Here is a 22,932-nt window from a genome sequence, read left to right as displayed (position 1 = left end):
CATGCGATGCAATGCACTGCACTGCGTTTACGATATGGGTCGCTGCCCAGTCCAGTACGCAGGAATAACCCGGGCGGGTTGCTGCTGGACACGGCTGCCCAGGCGTTTATGGCGGTGGCTTCTACGATGTGCGGTATGGCGACTGACATCATCTTTGCAAACACCTTGCCGTATATTTGTGTGTATACGGCCTGGAATCCGCCTTCCACATGTCCCTAAAAATATGGTCGAAGCAGCTTTGCCAGGCTTCATCCGTGAGGGACAAGTCAGCTGGGGAAAGCACCAGCTGATAAGGTTGGAAGCTACATGTGTAGGACTGCGGGTTTCTATACATCCGACCTCCAGCTTGGGAAGTCTCGGTTGTGGTCCTGCACTCTGCTCGGGTGGCACTTGCTCTTGTTTTGTTGCTCCTCTTGTGGCCTGGATAACTTGCCTTCCAAGGTTCCATTGCTTCCTTCACGCCGGATGATCACCACTGTTTGTTCGTCTCTTGTCTCCCCCACCATCCTTTTCGCCTGATGCCTTTCCTCGCCTTTCTTCCCTTCTCTGCCTCCTCTCTTCTTCCTCCACGCCGTCCCTCTCTCACCTTTCCCGCCCCCTCCATGCGATAATATTGCTCCTGTCCCTCCATCCACTCCAGCTTGCCACCAGCCTCGTCTCAGGATGCGATACGACGACTGGGACGTGCTCCTCTTCCCCTCGGGCCGAGATGATCGGGTGCCCCTGAGGGAGTTCAAGGTCAACTGCCATGTTGTCCCCGACGCCGACTTCTCCCACAGCCGTGCCACCTTTGGTCTGCCCGTCATGACTTGCTTCGTCCCGGGTCTGCAGTCTGGATCCCCTTTCCATATCTCCATACATTCCTGGTGCCGGCCCAAGCCCAGCCAGCACACGCTTAGCTACACCAAGCACCCCGAACTGGCAACGTTCGAGGCCCGCATCTTCATCGATGGGCGCATGGTTGCGTGAGCTCTGCCCTGCCCGCCCCTTGCGCCACATGTCTGCATGCTGAATTGCTTCCTCAAAACAGGTCCACGTTGCTCCAGCCCTTTGGTGCCTGGCCGAATCTGATCGCCAGCACCTCGCGTGAGTCCCGGTCTCTCCCTTCATCGGCCATCCGTGCCCTGACCAAGTCCTGACTGCCGGTGTCACCAGAAATGACGAAGCAGGGTGAACTCGAGGAGTTGAGATTTCCCTCATTCCGGCGCGAGTTGCTCTTCCAGAACCACTGGAGCCCCGGTGACGACCTTGGACGTATCAAAGTCCTCATCGGTGAGGGATTTCCTAGAGACTCGCCTTCCAACCCCATCGAGCGGGTCAAGAACGTTGTCGCATTTGCCTTCCAACATGCGCCTCTGGGTCAGTCAATTGTGGCTCTATACCACCTTCACTCTGCCACCTTGACTCGCTAACCTGGCGATTCTTGTCAGACATCCTCGAGACCAATGGCATAGCTTGGCCCAACCCGCAAATGTGGCGTCGGCCCCAGAACAACCCAGCTCTTCCCGTGCCAACCTTCTACCCGGATGATGGTGCAGACTCTCACCTGCACTCGCCACGCCGCAGGCCGCTTGCCTCCCAACACATGCCAACCATATCCACAACCCTGACTGCCCCTGCCGGGCCAGTTCCCACGCTCGACGCCATCACCACAGGCCGCTCCAACTTGCAAAAGGCATCTGCATCCACCGCTTCGAGCTTTCTCGACCCGTTCAACGAGGCCGCCTACCAGGAGTGGATCGACTCGTTGGGTCTGGAGCAACAACAGTCCCACGTGAACACCAGCGCCATCTGGCCCACCCTCGTTGCCCGCGGCAATGACAGGTCTGGGGCCAACCCAGCCGCGGGAAGCATCATGGCGTACATGCCCTCCGCCGTGCGCGACACCGCCACAGCAGACCCAGTGCACTTGTCTGGCCGCAGCCTAGACGAGGATACTCAGATGGACATGCTCAAGGTGCCAACAAACACCCCGACCGCGTTCCTTGGTGCAGATCATGCGGCTTCAGGTTCGTTGGCCCATCGCCTTCCGAGTCGTTGTGGCTTCCGGGTCTGACATTAAATATCCAGGACAATTCACCTGCAACAACCCGAACCCACCCATGTCCACCGACTTTGCCCACACTCTCACTCACTCACTCCTGAACCAGCCCCAGCCTCTCCCCGTCCTGCCGCAGTCCATCCAAGCACACCAAATCCAGCTGCCCGCAAGCGAGGTCAAGTCTCGGAAAGAAAACCGCCATGTGAACAACGCCGGCTCAGTCGGGTCCTCGACAAACCCTTCCCCCTCAGTCGAAGCTCAAACCCGCAGATTCTCTGCCTCCAACACGGCCTTCGGCATTATTGGCAATGATCGTACGACATCCTCGGGGTCGGGCTCTGGCCCTACATTCAGTCGTCACTCCTCCGCTGGCGACTTTGGTAAAGACATCACAAACACGGCTTCCCCAGGCCAGACATATGCCGGGGTTGCCGCGTCAGGGAACGGCCATGGCAGCGGCAGTGAAAAGGGCACGAAAAGAAGCCGTAACTTCACACCAGCTAGTGCCAAGGCTATAGACGAAGAAGACGAGCCTCGTCGAGTCAGCCCCCGACTGCGGGCGGCAACAATATTTTCCTTGAACTCAGACGACAACGAGACCCAGCAATGATCGCTGTCAGATGTAGGTATATCCATCCCTCTGCCCTGTACGGATTTCAACGGGCCTAGGTATACAATATCCCGCCGGCAGCGAAATTCTTTTGCGCCTCGTACGGCAGTCTTGATGCGGTCTCTTCCTTTCCCATTTTCGAAATTGTTATTTTGGACGAGATGAAGATTGTAACTGTGGGTGAACGAGCCTGATATCTTAAATTAAGGACTGGCTCATGTTCATGCTTTGATCATATGTATGCGGCCATAGCGCTGCTTATGAACGCATGGCATCAACTCGGACCTGTAACAACCCACTGCATCTCATTCACAGTCATTGCTACCACTTACGAGCGCGACGAGAAGGCACTCACAAGCAATCTGCGCTATGGTGACGGGAGGAAGAGGCAGCCAGGATTTGTCATGATGAACGCGGAGGAATCGCATCTGGGCTCAGAGCATCCACTCCAGCGCTCCTTAGGCGGTGAGAATAGAAACAATGACACGACTCTCAATTTTCCTACCGTGCCTGACAGGACTGTCAGAGACTCTGCATCATCGTACATACCCTCTTCTGCACTGACAGGGTTTCACTGGCTCCGACTCCCTTTCTGCGCGGGACCTTCCCGCACTCAGACGGCCGCGGAAGGCCGTCTGGGTGGCGCAGCGCTGGAAGTCTTGTTGTACTTACGTACCTAGGTAGGCAGCTGCCAATATTGCTGGTGCTCCGCTATCTCTCCTTTTATCCCCCAACTCAACCCTTTCTATTCTCTGAGCGAGCGTCAGCGAGTGATCATAGCGGAGCGTCACCACTTATTAACGGCGGTCCTCCTCCTACCCCCCAGCCCCTACCATTCTCTGAGCAAGACTGCAGAGCGTTACCACTTAACGGCAAACAACTTGACAATGGAAAACCGAGAAGATATTCAAGGTGCGTGTGGTTGACCTTTGTCTGGTATGTCGGCTGTGTCTAATGTTATCTGAGCTTAGCGGTCATTTTCTGATAACTTCTTCTCAGATCGGACACTTGCGAAGTTCAGGATTGTACCTTCTATCGTCGTATATTGATTGGCGTAAACCAAACATATCGAGGTTGCATGTATACCTAGGTATTCTTGTTCTGTCTCAGGTTGTCATCTCTCTCGCTTCTATCTGTAGTCAACTCATTTGATTCCACCCTACTTGCAAATTCTGGAACACTATGGATCCTGGCACATATATACCTTCCATACCGTACGTTAGTGGGTACTAGAGATAGTCACTATAACGTTCATTTACCTATTTAACTATTATCCCTCTAAGACTAACTTTAAATACACTTAATATAAATAGTAGCCTTATAGTATAGGCAATTGTTTAGCCTTTTAGTAATTTCTTTATAGCTAAATGGACTTATAAAAGAGAGGGTCGTTAAGAGAAGAAGTAGCTATAGAGAGAAGAAGTAGTTATAGAGAAGCCTTTATACCTTCCCCTATATAAAAAGAGGAGGAGTACTTCTTCCCCTTCCTTCCTTCTTTCCTTCCTTCCTTCCTTTAACACTAAGTCCTCCACCATCACTAAGTCCTCTACCTTCTACTATCAAACCAATTAGTTAGTCAGACCAACCTAAAGACTTAAAAGTAGACCTAATAGAAGCTAAAAACTTAAAAAAGACCTAATAGAAAGGGAAAGGAAGGGAATCTCTCTTAGCTAGCTAATATACCTAAGTAAAAGATCTACCCTTAGTAAATAAGGAGAGAGACATTTAGAAGGAAGTAGCCTCCTATATAAGTCTATTTCCACACTTATAACCTCTTTTTCTCTATAACTATTTCTAACCTTTAAAATAATCTTAGAATTTAGAAAGGATTATTTAAGCTTAATAATATATACTATTATAATTATTAGATTAAGATAAACATTATAATAATAGCCTTAAAGGAAGAGAAGTAGTATAGTAGTTAAGAGGTAGTTAAAGGTATATAGGTAGTTATAGTAACCATCTCTAGTACGCACCAACACACGGTATGGTTGGACGGTGATTCTGATCAGCACTTTTTAATTTAGGGCAGGTGGTGCTTGCTATGGTCATGATTCGGCCCAAACACTTGTATTCGAGCATCACCAAATGGAAGCTGTGTTTCGTCTTTGTCCTCGGAAGCCTGTGGGTAAATGGTCAATACTGTCTAGACTTCTCAGGCATGCATGAGGCCCCCACATACATTCACTAATGCCGTATCTGGTGCTGGGGTCGCTGCATGTGGGCTCCCAGGGTTCATCAATGTTGGCATCGTCTATAGCCCTGACCAGTTGAATGTCAACACTCAAGTGCTGTCATTCAATTGCATCCCCATTAGTGTCCAGAAGGACTACGGAAGCAGATTGTCAAGGTACCCGGCGTTGCTGACCACGGGCTGTCGAGATGTCATCTCCCCGGTATTGGTTTTGGTCACAGTACAGTCCGCGATCTGCATCGCCTGCTGCTGCGCGTCAGTGTACAGACATTTTTCTCCCTACATGCTTTGGAACAATATTGGACTCTTGCCTTCGGGATCTATGCGCGGTCCAAGGTTTAAGTACTGGCAGAGAAAGTCAAAACCCAGGCTTACGGCCTGAGCCGTGGCAACTTGCATCCCTTGGTTCGTTTCCTTGAGTGGAAGGCCACTATCCTGTTCGCTCGCCCTTTGGTCTCTACACAGGCCTACAGGGTGGTGGGCCTTGATGCTCGCAGAGCATAAATGACGCCTGACTAGCAGGAGAGCCGCCTCAAGGCCGCGGCCACCTCATGTGTGGGATAAAGGAGGGCATTCAATGCAACAAGGATATCGAAATCATTCATTAATTATCTGAGCCTGTTGATACTCAGTCGGGTGTCTCTGGCTTAGTACAAGCCTCTCTATATAAAAGCACGACCAACGCCCGTATAATACAGAATATTCACCTTCAAAACAATCCTTACTGTCTATAATTAGGCCACCGCCATGTCTACCTTCTTGCCCTTCACGCTTCTCCACTCCATGAATGCACTCCCTACTATCGAAAACGCCGCCAGCGCAGCACTGACTAGGAATGTCTGCATCAGCGCGTCGTTATAAGCGAGCGTGACACCGTCCAGAAACTCAGACGGAATGACCTTTTGTATGCTTGTGGCGCCGGCAGCGAGGACCACAGAAGGATCGAGACCGGGGGCATATTCGCCAACATACTCAACGAGTTTGTTGCTGAAGACGTTTTGCGACACGGAGACAAAAAGACTACCTCCGAGCGTCTGTGTGAACACAACGACGGCTGTGCCGGTGGGAAGGTCCTTGTCGCTCAAGACTGCCTGCACAGCCATAAGGGGCTGCTGCATGCCAAATCCAACGCCGGCTCCAGCAAGGATCTGATAGCCGATCCAGACACCGGCGCCAGTGTCCGGCTGGAAGGTCGAGACAAGCCCATACCCAATGCTCATAAGCACGGTGCTTAACAGCATGAACGGGGTGTAATACCCCACCAACGAGACCACAATGCCTGCAGTGAGACTAAAGAGGACAACCGAGATCAGCATGGGCAGGTTCATGATGCCACTGTTGACTGCGCTGGACCCCTTGACTGCCTGAAACCAGAGCGGGAGAAAGTAGATGCCCGAGAAGAACGCGGCTCCGGTGGCAGCCGCGAACAGGGCGCCGGACCAGACGCTTCGCATCTTTACGACCCGCGGTGGAACAGTAGCGTTCTCCTGCTGCCTCCACTGGATGAAGAGGAACGCGGAAATCAGCACGCCGAAGACGACAAACAGGGCGATGATGCGCCCGTTGCCCCAGGCGTACGTGGTACCGCCCCACTGCAGGGCGAGGAGCAGGCACACGATGGCGGGCATGAACACGATGGTCCCGATCGGATCGAACTCGTTCAGGATCTCCCGCCGGGTCTTGTTCTTGTTCGCTGCTGCGCCTGCTCCGGATGACGACGAGGCGCCCTTGGGCGGCTGGAAGAAGAAGGCGACTACCAAGACGGTGATGGCTCCGATGGGGAGGTTGATGTAGAAGCACCACCTCCACGTGGCCTTGTCGGTGAATGCGCCTCCCAGGAGGGGTCCTGCGACCGAGGCGATACCGTACATGGAGGTGATGCCGCCGGAATAGGCCGGGCGGCTCCGCAGGGGCACGGTGAATGCCAGGATGATCAGGGCCCCGGACAGGATTCCTGCCGAGCCTGCGCCGGCGATGGCCCGGCCGATGATCAGGGCCGTGCTGTTGGGCGCAACGCCGCAGATCAAGGAGCCCAGCTCGAAGAGGCCGATGGCGCTCAGGAAGACCCATTTGATGTTGAGGTACGAGTAGAACTTGCCGAACAGGAGCTGCAGGGCGGCCGTGGTCAGAAGGTAGGCAGAGCCGTACCAGCCGACGGCGTCCAGGCTGTGGAACTCGTCTGTGATCTTTGGGATGGCCGTGGCGATGATGGAGTTGTCCAGGGCCATGAGAAAGACGGCGAGACACAAGGCGACGGTGATCAGGGCCAGCTTGGCGCCGCCCGGGTATTCTGAGCCGTCCTGGCGGGTCTCTTGACGCCGCAGTTCGGACGCCGCCGTGGCCACTCTCGACAGGGTGTGGACTAGGTCCCCGGCGGGTTCTGATGGCTCTTGATTGCCAGCCTTTTCCTCCTTGACGTCGACGTCGACATGGTGGTATGCGTCAGAGGATGAACGTGACTGTGGGATCTGTGCCTGTTCCTTCTCCATGTCGGTGCTGGCGATGCTTGAGGTGGTGGATGTCTGAGGGATAGCGTCCGCCGAGGACGGTGAGAGGGCCCCTTGGGCCATTTTAGTCGATTGAAATGGTGTCCCCGGAAATATCTGTCTTAGTTTGCTTTTGTGGAATGTTGAGTCACTGGTCTGTTGACTAGGGGACTAGTAATGACCTCAGGGGGAAGATCGCGGCGGCAGCAGATTCTAGTTAAGGATGAAGGGCTGGATGTTGGATGATGGGGACATTTCCGTACGCAAGTCAAGGCCATGTTGTTCAATTATATTATATTCACTGTGATACTGTCATAGCTGTCGTCTTACAAAGTCTTCCAGTCATCACCGTGCACACATAATGATGTGACAGCTAATGTCGCCGGTGGGAATTGATGCCGCTCGGAGTTGGCGACACGGCTTTTGGAGTGAGTAACCTTCCGCCCATGGCGCTTCTCACGCTCGGGCTGCGGATTACACCACAGCTTGCCTGTGCGAAGAGTCGAGCCGCTGCTTATTTGTTTGGCGAGCGGGCTGCCATCAGCCTTCTGAGCGGGGCCTTGCCGTAAAGGGCCTGGGGCGGCAAGGGCTCGGCACGATCCAGATGTCCTATTTGCTTATGCGCCGGCGGGAATCGGGGGTCGGACAGATTGGAGACCGGTTGGGGGCCCCCGGCGTGCGCCCCAACCAGAAAGACGGCACAGTCCAGACCGGGGTTAAGCTGTTTTAAGGGAGATACCGCCTGTAAGCGGTGGTGTGTCATCCGGAAAGATACACATCATTTCCCATGAGTTGTGCTGGAGCGGACAAGACGACGAGACCGAGATGCCTAGTGCCTAAAGATGACCACCCCATAGTCATATATCCTATTATTCATTCACATTGGAATCACATTGGAACGGTGAATGGCCAAAGATCAGACCGTGGACTCCACTGCTGCCGGTGTACTACTACTACGTATGAGCAGCAGTCCGTGGTACTCCGTACTCTCAGACTTCTCGCGGTGCGGCCCAACACAACAGGCGTGGCTTGCCCCGGTCATTAGGACTGTCCGACTACCGTTGTACGGCCGGCCTGCCATCGTCGGCCCGCCACAGATGATGTAAGCTGATTTTCTTTTTCTCACACCCCGGATGGATTACCCCAATGGGCTCTCTTGAACTCGCTTAGAAGAGCCACAGGAACCCGTGTTGCACAGTCATCATCCAAGATTCAATATGAATCATATCGTGTAACTTCCAAGTTTGATAGTGGACGAACCAGCCCTGGAGCCCGGTCACTTTTATCCCTGCATCTGGATCTTGTATAAGGACCGTATGTTTTAAGAATGAGACTACCTAAACCCCCATTACTCGGCCTTGCGAATCGTCCGCTCCAATCCAGGGCTTTCGGTTTCAAGGTGGCAAAATGAAAATCTTGCTTGCTTCAGGCAGACGCATGATTGGTCCCGTGGCATTATCACAAGCATCGTGGCGGCTGATATAGGTACTCAGCCCAAGAGGAGAGTGCCCCCGACTGCGAGGGAGGGGAGGGCAGCGGGCAGCGTCGTCGAATTAAGCTATGTGGAGAAACGGCAGCGATCTCGGGATTGACATCCGACTCAGTCGTGCTGTATTCGACCTATCCGCCTCCCGCCTCCCCCCTGCCCCCCACATGTTGAGACGATGATGGCAGAGCCGGCCCGGTTGGACCAATATTTTAGTCCTAGTCACTATCTCCGGCACCGGGGCCGGCCTAAGCTTCACAAGTGAACTTAGTCGGGCAGAGGCGATGCACGCATTGTTCTGTCAACATTGAATCTATTGTCTCTCATTCTGACCCTAAACCTTAAATCAACCGACCAGCTGTCGGCTACACTCGCAGCATTTGAGAGCTGGTGCAACCGACTCAACTTCTATATCGCCGCGCCTTACAGCAACGTGAAACATGCCGTTCGGCCTATCGGCATGGGGCATTGTGGCCCTAGCTGTTGCTGCGGTGATCATTGTCGTACAACGCACTAGGAGGCCCCAGGGGCATGGCAAATACGTGAGTAGTGAGAAGTCGGCTTCTATCCGTTGTACTTTTGGTATCTGCTTTGCCACTCACAGCCACTTAGCCCGTAGATACTGCCAACTCAAGCGAAAAGGACGCGCTAGCAGCATGTCCGATGAGCTCTGTCGAACCCCTAACAACTTTCGATTGGAAAGCGACCAAGCCACTGTCCTTGCGTCCGTTCAAACCAGTCTATCACATTACCATGGCAGTCCAGAATTCCAAGCCCGCTGATCTGATTGTTATGGACCACAACTACAAGGACCGAGTCCTAGAGAGACGGCAACTCATGGCCCAACAACTGAACATCGTTTTGGGCGCCATTCCAAGTGGAAAAGCAGCCGTCGAGGAGCTCTACTCGTTCCTCCTGTCAGACTATCTGCCTCGGAGGTTCCCAACCATGTTTTCTCTCTCCGAAGATGGACAGACATTTTTCAACAGAACCACTGGTGCTGCATCCCCTACCACTCCACCCGAGGATTCAACAGAGTCTCTCAGAATACTCGGAGAGACTGTGGAGGATGACATGTTCCTGCTCCATGAAACCGATCAGGGTCACCGCAGCGTGGCGTATGTCTGCTGCTATTGCTCTGGGTTCGATCCGTCGCAAAAGCTGGACAAGTTGCTCTTTGAAATCCACAAGCCTGTCCCCAGCTATGAAAAGATCGGGCCAAGCATGGAGAGGTATTTTAAGAAATTAGAAGTCGGTAAGAATGTAAAGCGTGTGAATGTAAGTGACTGCCAATGCTTTGGCATTGAGCACAACCACCTGTGGCATGACGTGTAGACTGACAGCTGGTTCACGATAGTGGTCTGTTGTGGATTCGCCTATCCTATTCAACTGCAAAAGCAATCACGTGCTTGAAGAAGACCTTGACCATATCATCAAGGACGAAGACATTGATCTCAGCCAGGCAAGTTCGGTTGTATAATTAACGCTAGAAGATAGCTGACTGATTGTGGTACAGGCGCGGGTACGGTGTGAATTGCAGACGCTGAGTCGGCTCCCCAAGACCAAGGCCATTTTGTTTTCTTTCAAGACACACCTCTACACGCTAGAAGAGATTAAGTCAGAAGGGCTCGGTCCACCACTTGCAGAAGCCATTGAGGGTCTTGGAAAGGGCAATGCTCCCGGGATGTGGCAATACAAGGGCGCGCTCCGTTTGGGCAAAAAGGTGAATGAGTACCTGCGATCGTGAGGTAATAATAGTAAGTGGGTAGGCGGTGGCACTCTCGATGTTCAAGTTGGTTTGGGATAATCGTTCAGGATATCCTGTCAGTGGGGGCGTTTCGGACAACCAAGGCTGTTCTCTAAGAGTGCATTCACGCCTCCCCCCATCCAACTCGAATTGATCGCATCATCCACACTCGTGCGATAGACCATAAGTTAGGAAGATCTACAAATCACCCGCCTCCTGGTTACACACTGCTGTTGCCGGAGATAGTCGCTCCTCTGGCACTTGGCTCACCAAAAAAAAAAAGTGCAAAGTAATTATCAGAAAAATACTCAAGCAAAATCAGGCTATGTGCAGATATATATATAATGAGCCGGGAGTGCCGATATTGCCTTTGTTCCTCGCCTTGATTGCAAGCATCGTGGACCCGCCAGAGCCCCTCAGCTTGGGTGTTCATTGGTGGGCCTGATGCTTGCTGCTTGACTTGGGGTAGTATTCTTGGCGGGGTCAGCTTCATGCACTTTTGTTGTTGACTTCCAACACCGCCTCGTTGCCGAGTGCCCACCCCCAACATCACTCCATCCGTACATGTATCTATTGTCTGCTGTCAATGCTATCCGAACCCACCAACATCTCGACCTTCTCTCCAAGCCGTTTTTATACGGGTGCATTACCGAACTATCACCATGGGTCGTGTAAAAACTGGTAAAGCACACGCACACCCGGTAAACATCACTGCCGGCCTCTCGGTACGCGCGCGACGCAAAGCCGGAAACGCCAGAGCGGCGTATCAAAAACGCATCAGAGAGGTTCTCAAGGGCATAGGTAACCTGCCTATAGATCCTCTGGAGCGTCTGGATGTCCTGATACCCCGTGCTGGACTTGCTCGCACCAGCTGGCCCATGTGGGTCTCGTCACCCGAAAGGGCTCATGTGCTGTGTCAAGCCTTGCAAAAACAGGGCCCAAACGCCCGCGACGTTACCCCCGTGCTCATGGACTTGCTGGACCATGTTGAGCGACACTTTATTGTACCAGTTCCGGACCTGCAGCTGGAATGTGGTCCACAGACGCCCTGTCACGGCTGCTCCAACCCACCGCTGGGAGCGCGGTGCTGGGAGCACATCATCAAAGTCTCCAGCCTGCCCAGCGACATGCCAGCTATTATCGTCAGAGATCTTGTGGAATCACTTGATGCGGCTCATGTCCGCTTCATCAGGAAGCGTCACAGACGCATCGCGAAAAAAAGGGCCAGGGCTAATGTCGGCAATGGATCAGCTGTTGCTGCTGCATTGGATCAGTCCGCGGAACAGATGATGCCTAAGTCGCCGTTTGCAAAGAAGCTGGTCAGGGTACATGCTCTTCTTCATTCACCTTGGGCTGAGCCTCGGCCACATAAGCTCATTGAGGGGAATGGTGACGGCAACGAGGAGGCGGATATGCACCAAGACGAGGATCAGGGGATGGAGATAGATGAAGACGAGGAAGGTTACGACCTGAGAGGCGACGATGACGACAAGAATTCCTCGGAAAATGGTTCTTTTACGTTTCAAGGCGACTGGGAGGACGATGAACGCGACCTGGGCGACCATGATTTACTTGGCGCTTCTGCGAGACCCATCGCCGACTTCTCGCCCAAGTCCAAGGCCCGCCAGCCATTTGGGGATCTTGCTCAACTGCTTTCTAGTGCACCATCTGCCGGCGAAAAGATCGACGTCTCGCAGGTCGACTTTCAGGGCCCAACCTCACGCCTCGCGTTCGGCCCACCCGCCCAGTAGGAACGAACTGCCAGACAGGCGAAACAAGCATGATAAACAGCTGGGGCAGCAGTATGGGAGCCACGGAACCTGAGGATAAGCTCTGCCGGTCTTGTCTGTCATGGCAAAGGTACTACCTAAGCCCAGGTGGACAGTAGCACCAGTTGAAAGTTACCGAGACGAGAAGAGACTGTTCCTGAAACAGCTGACAAAGCCTGCATCTCTTGATGCCCCCGGCAAGAGGGTTAATTATTCGGCCAAGATATTGCTGTATATGGAGAGAGTGGTGGGGCAACGAGTGGCTGAGACAAAGAGCCAGCTGCCAGATTCCATCCTTTGCATCTGGGGTGGCCTTCCGGCTACCAGAAAACGAACAACAGGTGATCATTTGTCCTGTAACACCGCAGTGGCACCCGCATGAAGCCTGTGTCAATGATTGCGTTATGTTCATAAGGTTCCGAGTCTCCCATATCAAGTCAACAGCTCCTTGTCCAAGTCCCGAAGTTGCTTTTGAAGACCACCTCACTCTGCGAAGGAAGAACACAAGGCCCCAGGACAAGAATGGCCCCTACTTGATTGCGTACCGACGTTCATGGGAATCCGAAAGGCTCATTCTCTGAACCCGGCGGGGCCGTACCAAATTCGAAGAAGCCCTGGGGCCCAAAAGCCAAGCCAGGACTCTGGATGGCACCCTGCATCGACTGCATCCCGACCGAGCCCCCCACATCACCAAGGCCCGATGGAACGGGTCCCTGGAAAGACGAGGCGTTCGGGTCAGCATACAACCCAAATGCAATGCCAGATGTATCCTCCGGCCCCGAATCCTCGGCCATGCTGCCAGGGCCCCCCTTGGCGAGACCGCTACCTGCACTACTGCCTTGTCTCTCTGCCATGCTCGAACCACTCTCGCCGAGTAGTGAAGCAGCCGACTTTTCCAGCCCATCGGCCATGATGTGAGCTATGTGCCACTTGCCTGCCTGGATCGATCTAAACTGTGCGACGAGCCTGCTTGCCAGGTCACCGACGTGGCCGCCGTCCACCAGCCCGTCCTGCCGCTTGGCAGCTTGTTTCAGAAGGAACACACAGGCGAAGCATACCATTGCGTGCACAAAGGTGGGCATGCCCCGGAGGCTGGCCGCAATGTCTGGGTCCTGCAGGACAAGCTCGATCATGTTGGTCGCCGCCGCAATAGCACCCGAGGCAGCCTCGCGCAGCGGGATGGGGACAGCATCCTTGCTCGCGAGCCCTCGGAAGACGTGGCTGAAGAGGTAGAGCTTCGAGAATTGGTAGTAAATTAGGGCATTCTTGACTGGAAATTCGCCGATCGTCGAGGAGCAGCCTATGAGTGGATAGCGATGGGATTAGATTATGGGCCGACTCTTCAAGTCGTAGGGGGAGGGAGATACTGACTCTTCAGTGTTGTCGACCACACACCTACCCAATGATCCAGCTGACGGCTGTAGTGCGCAATCTGCATTGAAAAAGCAGGCGGAATCATGACCCCGTTGTCCGGTCCGAAAAGTTCGTGGACGCTTGTGAGAATCAGATGCAAGGAGACCTGGCTCATTAGTCTCTTGTCATGATCCGTGGAGGATGGCGTCTTGAGAAACTCCTCCCAGCCCTGAGTGCTGGCGTCTTCGCACACAAGAGTCTGCCTACTATAGAGAGTGGACAGGTTCCTATCACATATGAAAAGATTGTACCACAGCCTGAGGCAGTCAGCCGCATCCTCGCTGCCCTCCATGAGTACCCTCTGATAATTACCGCTCAGGTTGATCTCGGTCGCCCGGCGAATCGCCATGCCGGAAAGGGTCCAGCTGATATCGCTCAGCCAGTACGAGGCCACACAGAGGGCTCTGAGGTGGTCACGGTTAACCCTCCTGTCGAATATACTTGCCGAGATCAGGCGCCGTAACTCTCTGTTGCAGACCGGGTAAATTTGATTCGACGAGGAATCATGCAATGCGGCCACGGTCAGGATGCTCGCGGTCAAAATGGCGCTCCGCGCCCTCAGCGCGTCTAGCGTCCGCCAGCGGCCACCGATCCTGTATGCGAAGTAGTCAAGCCGCTCGATGTAAAGATCAAAGAGCCGCTGTGCGTCCACCAGGGAGATCTGCCCCGCGGCGATAAAGTCCCGTAGGGCCCCGCCCCCGGAGTGGAGACTCTGGGCGTCCTCGCCCGAGTCATGAGAGGGGAGGGGCGGACGGCTTCCTTGTGGGTTTATTGATGAGATAGAGGGTGGGAAGAAGCCCGCGTGATGCGTGGTGACGTCGGTCATGCCTTCATCCAGGATGTTCATCATGGTTGGCGAGTTGTTGTCTCCTGGTGACACGCCGCCGCTATCTTCGTGCTGTTCCTGCACGCCCGGGTCCATTGTGTCGGGACCCGGCCGGTCAGAGGAGCTGCGGAGTCCGGTAAGGGGAGGAAGAGCAGACCGTTCCCTCAGCTCTTGAACACCCGTGTATATGAGCTCCAGGTCGCCGACAACGTCTTGGTGCCACCTACCACGACTGTCAGACATCCGCTGGCACTGGGAGAGGTCACGCAACAGCTGGCGAGCATGTCCTCGAAAACAATGTAACGGGGCCAAGAGATGATAACAACAATGGAAGGGGGGAAACCTTACTGAGACCTCTCATCCATGAGCATCTGTAAACTCTTGTTTAGGACACAAGAGAGATTCCTTTGTTTGCACCGCACACATGGAGGCTTGCCATCCTCCATGTGACATCTGATCTACATAGCGAGGTCAGGCACAACTGTGAGTTCCCGGCAAAAGCTTTCGGGAGCGGTGGAGTTCCGGCGCCGAAAAAGGAGGAAGGAAAGAAAGACTATGGTAGTGACAGGTGACGGGAGGACGGGAGGCCCCCTACCTTCTGCTTACGACATGCTGCACAGGCCTTCACTTTCCGCGATATCTCCACAGATGCCAGGGAAGGGTTCCGCTGAGGCTGCTGGAAGGGCGGCACATCGCCACGTGGTGTGGAAACGGACTGGAAGAGGGACGGGTGACTGGTGCGCCTAGGAGTTTCCCCGGTCTGGGCCTGGGTCAGGCCGGCCGAGGAAGAACCCGGTGGCAGATCATAGCCGCGGCGCCTGCTCTAGATCGTTGGTAGGGCTCAGGGTCAGCATCACTGTGGCACCTGCCAGCGACCGGCGGCCACGAACCAGGACATGGCTGGCGAGGTGGTGTTGCCGCATAGGGACGGGGCAAGGAGGGTCCAATATCTGAAATAGGCAAGGGATGCCCAAGTGGGTGGTGGATGGGGATAGTGGGAGGGGCCCGACCTACCGTAAGGGGAGGGCTAGCCATGTCCTGCGACAGGGAGTCGGTTACTTCGTGCCAGGATCTCTTGGCCATGAGCCGGACGGTACCGTACTGGGTACAACAAAAGATTGGCCTCGTGTGTCAGCTATTCGCGGGCCCGACGAGGCTCGGAGTCGAATCAGGGGAAACAGACTGCGGCGACGACCTTCTCGCGCGGGCAGATGCATAGTCGCTCAGAGAGTTGGGCGGGATGAAATTGTGGAGAATACTTAGCCGGAACCAGGGGCGGGGGGGCAAGACAGTCTGGGGATGCTCGGGCAGAATGGTATGTCAGGACTTTAGAGTTTCCCGGTACGCGCATCATGTTTCTCTGATCCGGTGCCGGGGTGTGGCTCGCCCTGGTGGAGAGAGGGCAGGCGAGCATGGGATGGGATGTGAGGGGTGTTGGGCGCCGGGCAGGCTATTCCGCCCTCTCCCTCCCTCGAGGTCTCTGCGTAAGGTGCCAATCAATGCCCAGGTCAAAGTCTTGACCAGGACTTGGGTGCCAGGCCGAGGGCCAAAAAATAAGGTTTGCTCCCACGTCCAGGCATCGCGTGATAGGCCGGCCCAGGCCAAAAATCGTACCATGTCTCCCGATGGGGTAGGCCAACCACCAAAGAGAGTATCAGTCCTGAAGGCTGATATAATTCGCGATAGTCGGCACCCCACGACGGCTAGCGAACCTGGGCTTGCATCGAGATTCCTGGCGTTCTAGAAGCAGTCTGAGCTGCATTCTGTGCATGCACGATGCTGACTCGTAGATGTGACGGCTCCATACCGTGCTGTGGTAGCACGCTCCAGGGTACGTTAGTGTCGTGGTGTAGATCGACACTAATAATCCCCCGACGGACGCTTCTGTCCCTTCCACGGTTGGCCGCCGGGAATGAGTGGTGGTACTTCTGCTGCGCCGTGTGAGAGGCCGAGGCGGAGGGCCAAGCATTGGATCTCAGAGTGCGGAGGTTGAAACTCTGAAAGGCATGTCATAGATGTTGGTGTGATTCGTCCAGCAACGAGGGCCCGTGGTGAGACGAGCGCTGGGCCGCCGGCCGGTGCAACGGGCTCGTATAACGCAGTGTTGACGAAGATACCACCAATTGACACCAGAACGACCAATCCCAACTCCCAGAGACCAAATTCTCGTAGAATCCGTTCAACGTCACATCGACTGTTCCTTGAACACACGCCCGTTGTTCATCTCGTGCCTCCCCCTCCCCGTTCCTCCTCTCGTGCTCTACAGAACTCTTCTCGCCCACATGTGCAGTCTTGTTGCATTTTAGACACCCAAAAGGCACATGACGGTGAAAGCACGCGTCAACATATGTACAGATATGCTCTGCTCTGGAGCCGAGGCCGGAAACACGTGCTCGAGTCATGACGCCATGGTTCAGATGAAGTCTAAACATGATGCCCACTATCCCGGGCGGTACAAGATGTGTCCGACCCTACCAGGCTATGATAGGTAGACCAGTCAGCTCCAGTGAGACCACCATAAGTGACAGCGGTGGTCGAGACCAGGGGCTCCCACAGTTCGTCAGGATGGGTGGTTGCATTGCATCGGGACGGATATGTTAGCATGACTTATTAGTAGGGTCAAACGACCGGTTAAGGTCGAGCCTCGCGTCTACATATGTATCTCATCACTCCAAGCGACGGAACATGTAGCTTGATTGGATGATGTTTCCATGCCTGTACAAACATCTGGAGACGATGGCCCCAATCACCCTGTCACCATACAACGCGTCATCGGATTGGCTGGTAGTGCCCAGCGTATACTTGCGACACAGGAAGCAGCTATCCGGTTGCAAGGGTCACGGGCTCAAGGATTTGAAACTGGCATCATTAAATCTTCGTTTGTTAAAAGTAAAGCTTCCAGAAGTTCCGCTGGACGGGCCACGTGCTGGCACCGATCCAGGCGCACGGGCGATGATCACTCCCTTCATATTCAATGCTGAATCCGTCAGAGCCTCAGATTCCAAAACGGTTCGGCGTGTAGGTAATATTTGCCCTTGACGCGAGGGCACGGGGAAACTTCCACAGCCCTCGCAGTTTGATATCCGACGAGTGTCCATGTCTTGTAGCAGCAGCTTGGGAGCAGCTTGGTTGTGTGCACGGCACCGTGGTGTGCTGAATCCATTGCAAGCCCGCCGTGGAGGTTTGGCGGAACCAGGTGAGCGTTCAACAGTTGAACGGTTCCAAGGTTGTGCGCGGAGATGCAGGATTCTAGAAACACCAAATCGCATGATTCCGCGTAACAAGGTCACAACGCCTTCCGAGTTTGGCCTAATTGCCTGCTTAGCTTCGGGCACCAGTGCTGCTGCAAGATTGGCGGTTCAAGGATGGGCGGTGCTTTAATTTGCTTGGTTATCGCTACCGCGGTAAATGCAGACGTAAAGATGAAGAGGATTTTACAAGCATGTCTTGAAACCGTCTAACTCATCAACAGGGTGACTGGAGGGCTCATCCCGGGTACCTGACCAGTACGGCAATCAGCTCGTGTTGAGCTAAAACATCAGAAGCCCGAGACAAAGCGGCTTGGCAAAGGTCTGCAAACAAAAGCGGACTGGTGGCCTCGATATCAACTGGTTCTCTGGTCTAAGTAAGACCCCAGATGTTCATGGACCTTAGGAATCATGCATAAGATATCACACGGCAGTCTTCATAGAGTCCATCATGCCCGTTTGAGGGGGGGGGGAGGGCGGCAGTGCTATGATACCGGTAACAATCTCAAAACATGGGCCATGTAGTGTACTCACTGCTTCAAAGGCATGGTATTCGGGTGACTATCTCCTTGCCGCTTGATGGCGGTAGACTCTTGTGCCGAGGCTTCTCGCGACAGTGATTACTCACAAGGCAAGATTGTGGCGAGATAATACAACATTCCCATTCCAGAATATGGCACGTCCGCTGAGCAAAACCCCTCATCCAGATAGGACGGGAGGGCTGAATATGTCTGACCATTGCTTAACGTCGTAAACATCTCACATTCATAATCAGAGCCTTGAGTACCAGTGACAACAATCATTCCTTCTATACTGACAAGCCAGGTTGCAAACGTAAACTCATGTAAACAAACCGACCGGAATATCACTGCTTCAAATTTTGTGAATGAATCGCGCCATGCATTGAAAGCATCCTCGTGATGATTGCTTGTCGATCCTCCATGACGCGATAAAGTCAGCGAACCAGCCCTGGAGGGCTTAGCGGAAACCAAGGCCGTCCCGACGCCTGTCGAAGTGTATCCATAAGCGAGCAATTGCCTGGGGTTGATTTGCCAGTGATCCATCTTGTCCATGTTATTGGAGGACACACCTTCTCATAAGCTCCAGTGTTAGGTTCGATACTGGATGTGAGAGAGCCCAGAGTCCTGCGACGGGTTTGACGAGAGCGATCGTGGGAGAGTTGTCCCCGCGTGTGGTCACAGTTCTCCCCCTGGCCACCTTTCAGCCTATCATGAAGTATGCGCAGGTGCCATTCAGCCTGATAGTGCTTTGGCACCTCCTGGGGTACTCCGTAGTTCATGCTGAGCGCTGATCCCCCTTCAATCTTTTTGCCGTGTCCAATCCACGATCGTTTGACGGCAACGATAAAATTGCGAACGTGCAGAGATGGACGGCAACCCGGTGCTTCCGTCGCATAATTCCCACGCGTGATTCGAGACGGCTTTCGATCCATCCACCACAGTTCCCCAAGCCTTGGACACATGTGCATCCAGTTGCCGGCCCCAAGAAGGGAGTGACCCGAATCACGTTGCCCTCCATCGAGTTTACCCAATCGAATTCGGCCCCAGGCCACCACGGGCCGTGGACTGCACTGGTCGATGCGTGGTCCATTGGGGGCGCGCGAGTAAGTGCCCAGGTGGTGGTTAGATGCGGCGTTCCAAATGGCCGACCCATATGTGACTGACTGGCCCTGGATGCAGTGATTGTTGATCAACATTCGGAAGCCACGGTCCTCTATACGTCGAAATGCTTGTCTGAAACCTGAAAGCCCTCATACTCTTCAATGATGGGCCGGTCTAATGGCCCTTGATCGTAGTAGTCCCTCCAATCGAGTCCGAAGACAGCAAACGAGGCGGCGGCTAGCCCAATGATAGCCCCTGCTGCAATTATGGCGGTAGTCGCATCGCCAGTGATTCGTAGAGATACGAAAAGTCTCGTCGTTTCAACTATACTGGACCATTGTGGTGGTGTCGTCGTCGAGGTGGGCATAGATGTCGGCATCGCCAGTACACCAGCTACCTGGAGAGCGAGAAGAACGACCGCAATGCGATGGCAGCTCAAGAACACGCGCTCCATTGGCTCCATTGGATATAACTCGATCTCTTTGGTGCACTTGGTGATAAATGATCTGATTAGACCAGGCTGGTGTTGCTCGGGCGTTTGAATGCCAGGGTGAGCTGGTCGTTGATGCAATTCTGCACGCAAAATAACTCCAATGTTCTAGGCCGATATCGAGGTCTCGAGGCTCCGAATGTCGGCTAAGCACAAATGGGCACCGGGAGATGCCTCTTATGAGACCCAGCCCATGTGCACACCTCAGCTCACTGCCTGGCGGTCCTTGGCCCGGCGTGTGACAGCGGGCTCACAAGCCACCTGCTTAGGAACTAGAAGGATTGACGTGTCGTCATAAGGTGAGTGCTTAGCTGTGTACAGCCATTGAGGATGGTCAGAATTGCTCTCGCAGGACCCAGAACCCGGTTCGTACCACCAAAATAGGCCCAAGCCCGCGCCGTGCATCCTCTCAGTGGTCCCAAGTAAGCTCCATTGGGGCTGACGTGTCTGGGGGATCGTCGATCCGGGCCGGAGGACTGCAGACCTTTAGGCATCCTCGACCTGCAAAGTTTCTACTGCGAAGTTCGAGAAGAAATGTGCCAATTCAGCCAGGCCACAGTTGCCTGCTTCTCGCCAAATCATGCGGATCAGGCAGTTCGGGCCAAGTATGGCAATTCACTTGTCGGAGTCGGCCGACGACGCGCACTGTGATCCGGCGCGCCGGAACCGAGGGCCCGCTCGAATCGACTGGTGGAGCGAACCGTTGATCCACCACCGGCCTAGAAAATTCCTACCCTGACTTTGGACTCGGCATGCGATACGCACTGTTACTTGGAACCAGCACGTCGTGGAAGCAATCGCTCAGCGCCCGCGGCAATGCCATCCCCAACTCCTATTCTCTTCCTAGATGGGGGCCTCGGGACGTCGCTCGAGGACAAATACGGTGTCAAGTTTTCCAGCAAAACCACCCCACTGTGGTCCTCGCATCCCATCGTGAGCGACCCGGAGACGCTCCTCGCCTGCCAGAGGGACTTCGGCCAAGTTCCAGTTGATGTGATCGAGACGGCCACCTACCAAGTGTCCCTCGCTGGCTTTGCGGCCACCAAGACGGAAACATGGCCGAACGGCATCGGCGCATCTCATGTGCCTGGCTTCCTCAAGCAGGCAGTCGACATCGCCGACCAGGCCAGGGGCAAGCCGGATGCGAGGCTCGCTCTGAGCCTAGGGCCCTACGGCTCCACTATGGTCCCAGGTCAGGAATATAGCGGGGCGTACGACGATGAGCACAATGACGAGCCACGGCTGGCAGAATGGTGGGCCCATCGGCTATCGCTCTTCAGCGACCCTCAGCTTCTCGATCGGATTGCATACATTGCATGTGAGACTATCCCCAGACTCGACGAGATCGCCGCCGTTCGGAAAGCCGTTGCTGGCTTTGCTTCGAAGCCACTCTGGATAGCCTGCGTCTTCCCCGGCGAGGGGGACGGGTTCCCCGATGGCAGCAGTGTCGAACAGGTCGTGGAGGCCATGCTGTCTCATGACGACAACAAAGCTCAGCCTTGGGGCATAGGCATCAACTGCACCAAGATGCACAAGCTCGAGGGTCTGATCGGAAAATACGAGGCTGCTGTCTCCAAAATGATCCAAGGAGGAAGGATAACCGCCTGGCCGGCACTGGTTCTGTACCCAGACGGAACTAACGGTGAGGTGTACAATACTACGACGCAGAAGTGGGAGGCCCCGGCTGGCCAAGTTGAATCGACAGTAAGCCTATCACCATCGTTTACCCTTTTGTTGCCGCCTCAGCGTAGAGCTGCTGGTTCTGATGTGACGCAGATTCCATGGGAACAGCATCTCGGAGACATTGTGGTCGACACGGCAAGGCGTCAGAGATGGCACAGCATCCTAGTAGGAGGGTGTTGCAAGGCCAGCCACAGCGATGTTGCAAAACTCGTCAAATATGTTGACTCCGCCAACGCATCGTGACTCGACCCGTCAGGCCAGGCACCCGGCCTGCTTCTACGATTGTGAGCGGCTGTGATACAGGGCTGGTTACATATGTATGCGGCCAATGATATGGCATCGGGGGGACTTAAGGGCTTGGGTGCAGCATCTCTATCCTCGAGCCACTCGCGATGAATCTGGCTGCTACAACCCAGACGGGCCCTCGTGCTTTACCCTGCCCACTTGGTCGGGGACAGGGGAGTGGTGAGCATCCACATGCCACGACCGTACATAGCACACCACGGCCCTATGGTCGGTCCCCATCTGTCATCCTAGGCGGTAGAGGCTGCAGTTCCCAACAATGCCGAGGTGCTTAGGCAACGATCGTTGAGCAGATTGATATCACAAAAGTCTCTTACTCTGACATGCCACGACGGCCTCGTAGGTCGACCAGCAAGGAACTGGCAGTGCCCTCATTCAAGACAATAACCACCAGACACAGGCAGGCCGTTGGGCGAATTGGACCTCTTGATGATATTGCCTGTACCTCATTCTGTAGCAACTGCTTCTAGTTCACCCAACGGCCTCTACTGATGCGGTTCACCAGATGCAGTGTTGGCGCGCAGCAAAGTGGGGGTGTCTGGCGGGGGGCGTCTCAATCGGGGTCGACGACTCAGCTCCAGCGTGTTCTCCAACTATGGGAGGCTGGCCAACACGAAAATCGATCCCTATCAAGACTAGAGGAAGAGTTGTGCCCGGCTGCGTCTTACCAAGTTCATGGACTGCAGCGAAATCGGATGATGCCCGCCGCCGCGTCCCCGCAAGACTGCCCAAGACTGCCCAAGACCGATTCACGTACATTCTGAACGACTGCTATCCACATCCGTGTCTTACTGTTCTCGCTCGGCTTACGGTTCTGAAGTTTCTAAGGCACATCATGACGAGCGTTTACACCTTGGGCATTGCCATTTTTGCCGCCATCGGCACATTCCTGTTTGTGCGTCCCCTTACTCCCGAGGTCATACCGGACGAAAACATAGGTATTGAAGTCTCACTGTTCCAGGGCTTTGACACCGGCATAGCAACCACGAGTGAGTCCAAAATCATCGATCGGCG

General features: G+C 54.5%; 6 protein-coding genes across 6 annotated transcripts; 3 read left to right on the top strand and 3 right to left on the bottom strand.

The window, feature by feature from the left end:
- The first annotated feature begins 57 nt into the window (after positions 1–57).
- Positions 58–3,130, top strand: KVR01_013329 (uncharacterized protein). The gene is made up of 5 exons (XM_044791919.1): positions 58–965; positions 1,031–1,086; positions 1,156–1,359; positions 1,431–2,009; positions 2,071–3,130. Exons 1-5 carry the CDS (start codon positions 664–666, stop codon positions 2,649–2,651), a joined length of 1,722 nt encoding a protein of 573 aa, XP_044637591.1. The 5' UTR covers positions 58–663; the 3' UTR covers positions 2,652–3,130.
- A 2,304-nt stretch (positions 3,131–5,434) lies between these two features.
- KVR01_013333 (uncharacterized protein) lies at positions 5,435–7,616 on the bottom strand. Its single transcript, XM_044782772.1, has one exon. It carries the CDS (start codon positions 7,413–7,415, stop codon positions 5,580–5,582), a length of 1,836 nt encoding a protein of 611 aa, XP_044637595.1. The 5' UTR covers positions 7,416–7,616; the 3' UTR covers positions 5,435–5,579.
- Positions 7,617–9,257: 1,641 nt separating this feature from the next.
- KVR01_013342 (uncharacterized protein) lies at positions 9,258–12,315 on the top strand (the record flags this gene model as incomplete). The annotated part of the gene is made up of 6 exons (XM_044782433.1): positions 9,258–9,366; positions 9,437–10,095; positions 10,175–10,279; positions 10,406–10,526; positions 11,192–11,568; positions 11,608–12,315. The coding sequence occupies 6 exons, from the start codon at positions 9,258–9,260 to the stop codon at positions 12,313–12,315; spliced, it is 2,079 nt and encodes a 692-aa protein (XP_044637604.1).
- Positions 11,140–16,180, bottom strand: KVR01_013394 (uncharacterized protein). Its single transcript, XM_044787531.1, has 5 exons — positions 15,587–16,180; positions 15,168–15,395; positions 14,921–15,030; positions 13,705–14,795; positions 11,140–13,633 (listed from the first exon to the last, which is right to left on the bottom strand). The coding sequence occupies exons 1-5, from the start codon at positions 15,653–15,655 to the stop codon at positions 12,885–12,887; spliced, it is 2,247 nt and encodes a 748-aa protein (XP_044637656.1). The 5' UTR covers positions 15,656–16,180; the 3' UTR covers positions 11,140–12,884.
- A 3,284-nt stretch (positions 16,181–19,464) lies between these two features.
- KVR01_013368 (uncharacterized protein) lies at positions 19,465–19,905 on the bottom strand (the record flags this gene model as incomplete). Its single annotated transcript, XM_044792257.1, has 1 exon — positions 19,465–19,905. The coding sequence occupies one exon, from the start codon at positions 19,903–19,905 to the stop codon at positions 19,555–19,557; it is 351 nt and encodes a 116-aa protein (XP_044637630.1). The 3' UTR covers positions 19,465–19,554.
- Positions 19,906–20,748: 843 nt separating this feature from the next.
- On the top strand, positions 20,749–21,858 carry KVR01_013351 (uncharacterized protein; the record flags this gene model as incomplete). Its single annotated transcript, XM_044781993.1, has 2 exons — positions 20,749–21,636; positions 21,709–21,858. The coding sequence occupies 2 exons, from the start codon at positions 20,749–20,751 to the stop codon at positions 21,856–21,858; spliced, it is 1,038 nt and encodes a 345-aa protein (XP_044637613.1).
- Between the last annotated feature and the right edge of the window lie 1,074 nt (positions 21,859–22,932).

The sequence above is a fragment of the Diaporthe batatas genome (genome assembly GCF_019321695.1).
Source record: "Diaporthe batatas strain CRI 302-4 chromosome Unknown Contig00026, whole genome shotgun sequence".
Classification (NCBI taxonomy): domain Eukaryota; kingdom Fungi; phylum Ascomycota; class Sordariomycetes; order Diaporthales; family Diaporthaceae; genus Diaporthe; species Diaporthe batatas.
The sequence above is the reverse complement of the archived record's forward strand: the minus strand, read 5'-3'. Positions and strand labels throughout refer to the sequence as shown.

What these genes read in the sequence shown, in the direction of transcription:
- KVR01_013329 (XM_044791919.1), top strand. Translation starts at nt 664, where the DNA reads ATGCGATACGACGACTGGGACGTGCTCCTCTTCCCCTCGGGCCGAGAT. An exon ending in ATCGATGGGCGCATGGTTGC is followed by an intron (nt 966 to 1,030) that starts GTGAGCTCTGCC and finishes TCCTCAAAACAG; the next exon opens with GTCCACGTTGCTCCAGCCCT. An exon ending in CTTCCAACATGCGCCTCTGG is followed by an intron (nt 1,360 to 1,430) that starts GTCAGTCAATTG and finishes GATTCTTGTCAG; the next exon opens with ACATCCTCGAGACCAATGGC.
- KVR01_013394 (XM_044787531.1), bottom strand. Translation starts at nt 15,655, where the DNA reads ATGGCCAAGAGATCCTGGCACGAAGTAACCGACTCCCTGTCGCAGGAC. An exon ending in TGGCTAGCCCTCCCCTTACG is followed by an intron (nt 15,396 to 15,586) that starts GTAGGTCGGGCC and finishes CCAACGATCTAG; the next exon opens with AGCAGGCGCCGCGGCTATGA. An exon ending in GTGGTCGACAACACTGAAGA is followed by an intron (nt 13,634 to 13,704) that starts GTCAGTATCTCC and finishes ATCCACTCATAG; the next exon opens with GCTGCTCCTCGACGATCGGC.
- KVR01_013333 (XM_044782772.1), bottom strand. Translation starts at nt 7,415, where the DNA reads ATGGCCCAAGGGGCCCTCTCACCGTCCTCGGCGGACGCTATCCCTCAG.